The following is a 7,675-nucleotide window of genomic DNA, read 5'->3' as shown; positions in this document are numbered from 1 at the left end:
TACCCTATCGACACCCGAATACGTGGTTTGCTCTAGGATGTATCTCTAAACGACATACCTTACCGACACCTTAAACACTTCATTCAAGTATACACAATCGTATCGGCCGACATCAAACACATGTGAAAAACTTATTAAAGTTATATTGATCGGTTAATCATTATCGGTTTGTTTTAACAAGTACATTTTAAAAATAAATAATGGAACAAAAGTTGGCATGATTCATTAAGCAAGCAAAGAAGGTGGAGGCTACACCCCGTCCTTGGAGGATAAGAAGAAGAAGGCCACATCTTGGTCGAGGATAACAAAAAGCTAAAGTCTAAACCTACTGGTCGTTGTCTTCAACACCCTCGGTTGGAGCAGGTCGGGTTGCGCTCTATAAGGCATGCATTTCCTCACAAGGCACCATCCGGCCTTCGAACACGTCCATGTTGGGGTCGAAGTTATCGGACGGTGGGGCTCTGTTGTAGAGAAGGTGGGCCTGGCGGACTACCTGATCGAAGCTTTGGCCCGACATCACCAAAGTATCTTGTTTTGTCTAGGTCGATCTCAACCGCCTCCTTCTCGGCCTGTAGCTCCGAGCTCTCAGCCTCCAGCACTACGATCCTGTTATCATCCCTCTCCAAGGCCTCCTTCAGCTTGGCTACCTCGGCCATGCTTTCTCTTTCCCGTTTCTCCAACTCGACCACCCTAGCTGCGACGATCTCTTGTTCAGCCGCCTCCTGAGCAAGTTTCCCCTCATAATCTGAGTTTGCTTCTAGGGACTACTTCAGGTTGCTCGAGGCCTCGCCTAGCTCATGCTCGAGCCTAGAGATCTCCTCGACTCATCGGCCCCAGGTATCAACACCCAGACGGGCCAGGACGAGACCGACAAAACAACTCGATGCTTCCCTGAAGCAAGTCTTCCTCAGGAACAACCTGAATCAGATCCTTCGCGGTGGGGTTCAGGCCGACTCTCACCCCTTGGAAAACTGCAAGTCACCCCTTAGTATAGATAGGGGTGACCTCGAAGCCTTGGGAGTAGGCTTGGCAGCAGCGATTGGACGGTCGAACAAATCAGTTAGCGGAAGAGAGTCAACAATGATGGAGAGGATCGAGGGGGAGTCGGCATGACACCAGGAAAGCGAGTAGTTGTGGCTATGTTACCCCCTCTCTTGGCCTTTTCTTGCTCTTGCCAAAGGGGACCAAAGAACCAGCACCAACAACAGACTAGTTGTTGTCTGCCACCGTCTCTATGCTGGGACAACCTTTGTCCCATTGCTAGGCCCTCGCACAGAAGGCGTTGACCAGGTTATCGGTTTGAGGAACCCCTTTATGCATGGTTTCTACATCAATAAAAAGAACAATGCATAAGTTAAATGATAGAAGAACGACCAAGCCCGATCGAGACTAGAGAAAACTAACATATCCTGAAAGGCCGTCTAATGTTGAGAAGACGTGTACACGACCATCAACTTCCATGTAGGGAGTTTTCTTGGGAGCTGATAAAAAAGAGAGTAAATCTCTTGCTCCTCGGCACTCGGGGTCGGACGAGGCCATTTCCTAAACTTGGAAGGATTCCTAGTCCAAAACATAGAAAACATCGACCAACCGACTTCACCAAAGAAAAACTTCATGCCCTCGGGTCGGATGAAAACTTTGAAAAATCTACCCTTGAAGTTCTTATAGGAGGTGGTGAAGGAACTGAAAAGAACATTACCTGACCGACTGATAAGTGAATGCCACAGAACAGGCTTGGCCGAGTGGGAGGTGTAATAGTTAAGAAAGGTGGTAGGAGTGGGAGACAGACGGAGTGCGTCGCATATAACATGAAAAGCTTGGATGGATGCCCAGGTTTTTTGGTGGAGTTGAGTGGGAGCCACGTTGAGCGCCTAAAGGACGCTCATAGTGAAATTGTCAAAGGGAAGAGAAATGTGCAAGTCAGAAAATAAATAAGAGTACATATAGAAGAGGGGACGTCCGGAAGGAGACCGACCCATACATACGGTATCGGTCGGCTGGCAGGGCTCAATAGTCACGATACCATGGTTGACATCTGACTTCAAAATTGGGACCCTCCCTAAGGAATTAGAAACAGAGGTCCCGCTCAGGAAGCAGGAGGTGAGCTTGGTCACCTTAGGGTCCACCCAGTCAAGCCCCAAGAGGGGGAATGACTGCTCATGGGAGCCCGACCAATCGGTGGCACCTCCTGGATCGTCTCCCTTGGCTACATTCTGCACTGGGTGCAACGCTTGGATTGCATTGATTGACAAGGGCTCAGTCGTGGAGGAGTCGGGAGAAGAAGACGACAAGGACGAAGGAGGTGAAGGAAGAGGAGAAGCGAGAGTCGATGAAGAGGATGGAGGACGAGATAGGGAAGACATGACTAACCTTTTTGAGGACGAGGAAAGCAGTGCACTAGGACGAAGGGTATTCGGATGTCGAAGCAGGAAATCAGAGCAGAAGAGGAGTGGTTCGAAACTGTTTGGGACCATTATATATAGGTTGGAGAGACCCGGGAGATGAAGCGTCGCATCCATCTTGACCGTTAGATCTCTCTCAATCCAACGATCCTCATTAATTGACGTCGAAAAACCCTTCATTAATGCACATCGAATCGCGCGTCCATGCTGATAAGTGCCTAATTTCAGTAATATTTCATATTAAAATATAGGCACTTATGAGGATTTATTGCTAATTTACATATAAAATAATCCCTAATTTATGAATTTATACCTTTTTATATTTTTTTATGATCTTTATTTGAATAAGAGTATTTTATTCCCAAATTTGGTGTTAATTGCAGATTTCTAAGGAAGATTGGAGATTTGGATTTAAGATGAATGATTTGAGCTAAAAAGATAAAGATAAAAGGTCCCAGAATGGAAAAAGATGCAAAGAAAGATTGAGCATTTTTTTATGTTTTATCATTTAGCTCATTAGCGCGACACAGGAAGCAACCTAACCCTAGAAAACTAGGATAAATAGAGGGCTAGAGGCTCAACTGTAGTGTGCCAGATTGAGAGGAAAACACTATAGAGTGAATTATAACCCAATTGGGAGAATGGAAGGTGCTAGAAGTATGCGTGGCTAATTCTACCATTTGGGATTAGGAGTAATCTGCTCAAACTCTTATGTATTGAGGTGATATCTTATATATTAATATTCAGTTCTTGATTGATTATTGGTATTGTTGTTTTACTTTTAATTTTTCGTGACAAATTGAGAATCTTAAATCTGACCGGGAGGTATTTTAGAGTTCGGACCTAAACAACAATACTTAACATATTTGAGTATTAGGAATAGACTTGAAATGTTAATTGCTATTAAACGTCTGAGCTTCGTTCTAAGTTGTTCTTATAATTATGCGAGGGATCAATAGTTAGGAGACATTCTTAAGGATTTTATATGCGAGGAATCAATATAATGATTTTTATACGGGCATCAATTTCAATCAAAGAACTTAATATTGACATGCTAATCAAAATACTTGAGAGTGGGAGAGATGAAACTAATCCCTATTTTTCCAATTGAAACAACTAATTCTTTGTCTGTTTTCTTATTGATCATCGCCAACACAACTACTTTCAATACACTTTTAATTGTTTTGTTCTATATTTAACGATTATTGTACTTGATAATTCACTGTTCATTGTGGGATCGATATCCGTCCTTAGGGACAATTATTACTTCTGACAAAGCGGTGCACTTGCCGTAAAAGGTCATCACATGCGCCGCCCAAACGTCACGTCAAACTTCGGGAAGCCCAATCATCACATCAGTCTCAGACCAAGACTCTTCGGATTAACCATCCTCGAGCTTGGGAGGCAAGTGTACCGATAAGAGTCGTACAACCGATACCATGTCTCGGTCCCTATAAATGGCCCGATCAACACCACGAATCCAATTATGCTTAAGTAGAGTTAGTGAAGCTAATCAACAATCAAGAGCTATGTTATACACTTCTAAACATGATCCAAACTTTCTAATTTGGCCCAATAAGAAAGACCCACTAAAATAATATAAATAGCACAGATTCCAAGAATCTAATACGTCATCATACTGTGCTCTGATTATCGAGTGTCGAATACTAAAACTGATTTGAGCATCGGAGTGCCTTCTACAGGTACCATCCGAGTCTGGGTTACGAGAGGTGGAACAAGCAGAGACAAGAAAAGAGCTTGCAAGGAAAGGAGTCGAAGTACAGACCAACCAACCGACCGACCAAGGAAGGAGAGAAGCAATCTCAATAGTTCTCTGGGCCCAACCCTGTTTGAGAACATAAACTAATTTTAACTTATAAGTAAATTTATTTTATTTTTTTCTTATAAATGTTAAAAAAAAAATTGACACGATTAGACACTATTTCAAGTTTCATCTAATAAAACTTCAAAAACCAATCAAATAATAAATTTTTTAAAAAAAGAGTAGAGAAATAAAACTCGTGTGAGGACAAAAACACATCTGACTTTTCTATGTTGCTAAGTTGTTTCAAATATCTAAACTAACGGAAAGGGTTGATTCTTTCAACATTGTAATAATAGAAGGGTTCGAAGTTATAACAAGAACATGTTTATTTTAGCTGGTTAGTTTTTTTAGGACCACTTCTTCGGGAATTAAAATCTCGTTACCACAATTCATTACAAACCTCCTATGATCTGTGGTGGGATTAGTCTATTTCTAGGCATGGTTGGAATTTAGTAGTAATTTTCATTCTTAATAGCGATTTGCAATTAATTAATTGAATAATGATATTTTGATATTACTAAAAGACAAAAACACATTCATTTATACTAAAAGACAAAATATTTATTTGTTTTTAATATAAAATCATAATATATATTATTATATTATTAAATTTAGTTGTTAGTTGGAAGTATTTTCTTTAGAAGAGAGAAAAGTAATTTTTTTAAATTAATTATTTATCACTTTTTCTTCCATGGCCATTGGACGTAAATGACTCAAACTATTATTACGAATGAACCATAGTCCTTTACGAGGAATCAAAATATCTTTGTTCTTTAAGTCTACTTATTCCTCAAGAGACATAAACTAATTTAAAGATATTTAACTTATGACATAAATTAGTTTCACTGGGTATTTTGTTCACAGGATTTTTTGTTTGCTTTCTTTTTCTTTTTCATGGTTGGATTTCAAATGTTGTAGTGTGTTTAATTTCAATGAATTTTTATATATTTAAACTTCAACAACAAATGAAATTCAATTACAAGATTAAAATATATTTTTTATTTATTTAGAATGTCTCGACATTATTTATAACTGTGTTTCTTAGTGTTTTTAAAAAATGGGTATTTAATAAAACAAACATATTTCTGTTTTTTATTTGTGTGTAAGAAGTCACCTAAAACACAAATGTCATCATGGTTATACGAGACGAAGTTTATTGAGTTTTTTCTTAAAAGGGCAAGCAAAAGAGATAGAGGTAGATGCGAAAGAGGAAATGGGTGTTGGAAATGATGACTTTAAGGTTTACATAACAAAAACCAAGTGAGAAAAAGAAAAGGAAAAAACCAAATAATTGTAACTTTTTCATGAGAAAACATTCTAATAGTATTTATTTAATTAAGAAGAAAAGTCAATACGTTGGAAAACTAAATATTAGTAATAAATAAATTCCATTAAGCTACTGCCATGAAATACTAAATTATTTATTATTATAATAGAGAGTAGATCCTCTCTCTCAAAATTACAGCTGTTCAAATCCATTAAGTAAAAAGCAATAACTAACTATCACAGTTATATATACTCCCATTAAAGAAAATAATTTTGTAAAATAAATGTTTTAAAAGATAAAGGGAAGGGTATAATTAAAAAATAATGGAAATGATATGTTGACATGTTAAACAACTATAATTTTGGAGCAAATATAGATTATGAGAACAATAGTTTTGGAAAGGAGAGAGATAGTTTGATGGAAAGAAGAGAAGGAAGATTCACGCGGGAAGCACGTGGAGTAAAAGAAAGAAAAAGCAGAGAGATGGAAAAAGTCCAGTAGATGAATAAAGAAGAGGTTAACCCAGCCCACAGGCCCACTCCAGAAAGAAAACCTCACAAATAAACTTTCCTTATCCTTCAATCTCTTCTCCTCACTTTTCTCACTCCCGCAACAGCAACCCCACAATGGACTCTCTCTCTCTGTTCTGCACCGGAGCGCTCATCGCCGGCGGAATCTACTGGTTCGTGTGCGTACTGGGCCCCGCCGAGCAGAAGGGAAAGCGCGCCACCGATCTGTCCGGCGGGTCCATCTCGGCGGAGAAAGTCCAGGACAACTACAAGCAGTACTGGTCGTTCTTCCGCCGCCCAAAGGAGATCGAAACGGCAGAGAAAGTCCCGGACTTCGTGGACACCTTCTACAATTTAGTGACTGACATCTACGAGTGGGGGTGGGGCCAGTCCTTCCACTTCTCCCCCTCGATCCCGGGGAAGTCCCACGGCGAAGCCACGCGCCTCCACGAGGAGATGGCAGTCGATCTCATCCAGGCCCGCCCCGGAGACAGAGTCCTGGACGTGGGCTGCGGCGTGGGCGGGCCAATGCGTGCTATCGCGGCCCACTCCCGCGCGAACGTCGTGGGCATTACAATCAACGACTACCAGGTGAACCGCGCCCGCCTCCACAACAAGAAAGCCGGCCTAGACTCCCTCTGTGAGGTCGTCTGCGGCAATTTCCTCAGTATGCCCTTCCCCGACAACTCCTTCGACGGCGCATACTCCATCGAGGCCACGTGTCACGCGCCCAAGCTCGAAGAGGTGTACGCCGAAATCTTCCGCGTTCTGAAGCCCGGTTCGCTCTACGTCTCGTACGAGTGGGTCACCACCGAGAAGTACCGCGCCGACGACCCCGAACACGTGGAGGTTATCCAGGGCATTGAGAGGGGTGACGCCTTGCCTGGCCTCAGAAGCCACGATGACATAGCCGAAGCGGCGCGCAAGGTTGGGTTCGTTGTGGTTAAAGAGCGGGATCTGGCTAAGCCGCCGTCTCAGCCCTGGTGGAGCCGCTTGAAGATGGGCCGGATCGCCTACTGGCGGAACCACATCGTCGTCACTGTCCTCGCCGCCTTGGGAATCGCGCCCAAGGGAACCGTCGATGTCCATGAGATGCTTTTCAAGACCGCTGACTATTTGACCAGAGGGGGTGATTCTGGGATTTTCTCCCCGATGCACATGATCCTCTGCAGAAAGCCCCACGACAGTGACGACTGCGCCGAAACCTGAGTTAGCCATGTCGAATTGGAAAACAAAAACACCTCCTCGTTTCTTGATTCCGGTACTCCCCTTTTTTTTCACAATAATTATTATTATTATTATCTTTTGTTTAACTTATTTTAGCTTTTGTTATTACTATCATTACTATGAACTTGGTGTAATTTGGATTTTGATCTTTCTACTTTAAATTTTATTTTGCAATGTTGATCATTTGATTATGAGTTTGTATTTTATTTTTAATGAAAAAAAAATATTTAGATTTGGAACAGAGTGAGGTCTGGTTTTGATTGGGAATGAATTGAATGGAAGTGCGTGGTGTGTGATTTGCGCATTAAAAGGAGAAAGAATGTATAACTGCATAGTGGTGATAAGTAGCAGTAGGCTCGAATTAATTGGTGGAGGAATCTGAGAGAGTGAAAAAGTATCTGAAATGGTTTGGTGGTGGGATTTATGGTGGTGGTTGTTGAAGGGG

General features: G+C 41.6%; 1 protein-coding gene across 1 annotated transcript; it reads left to right on the top strand.

Moving 5' to 3' along the window:
* The first annotated feature begins 5,859 nt into the window (after window positions 1–5,859).
* LOC137820046 (24-methylenesterol C-methyltransferase 2) lies at window positions 5,860–7,413 on the top strand. Its single transcript, XM_068623826.2, has one exon. The coding sequence runs from the start codon at window positions 6,121–6,123 to the stop codon at window positions 7,210–7,212; it is 1,092 nt and encodes a 363-aa protein (XP_068479927.1). The 5' UTR covers window positions 5,860–6,120; the 3' UTR covers window positions 7,213–7,413.
* Window positions 7,414–7,675: the final 262 nt, after the last annotated feature.

The sequence above is a fragment of the Phaseolus vulgaris genome, chromosome 9, assembly GCF_051622355.1.
Source record: "Phaseolus vulgaris cultivar YP4 chromosome 9, ASM5162235v1, whole genome shotgun sequence".
Classification (NCBI taxonomy): domain Eukaryota; kingdom Viridiplantae; phylum Streptophyta; class Magnoliopsida; order Fabales; family Fabaceae; genus Phaseolus; species Phaseolus vulgaris.
This window is presented reverse-complemented; position numbering and strand designations above follow the sequence as displayed.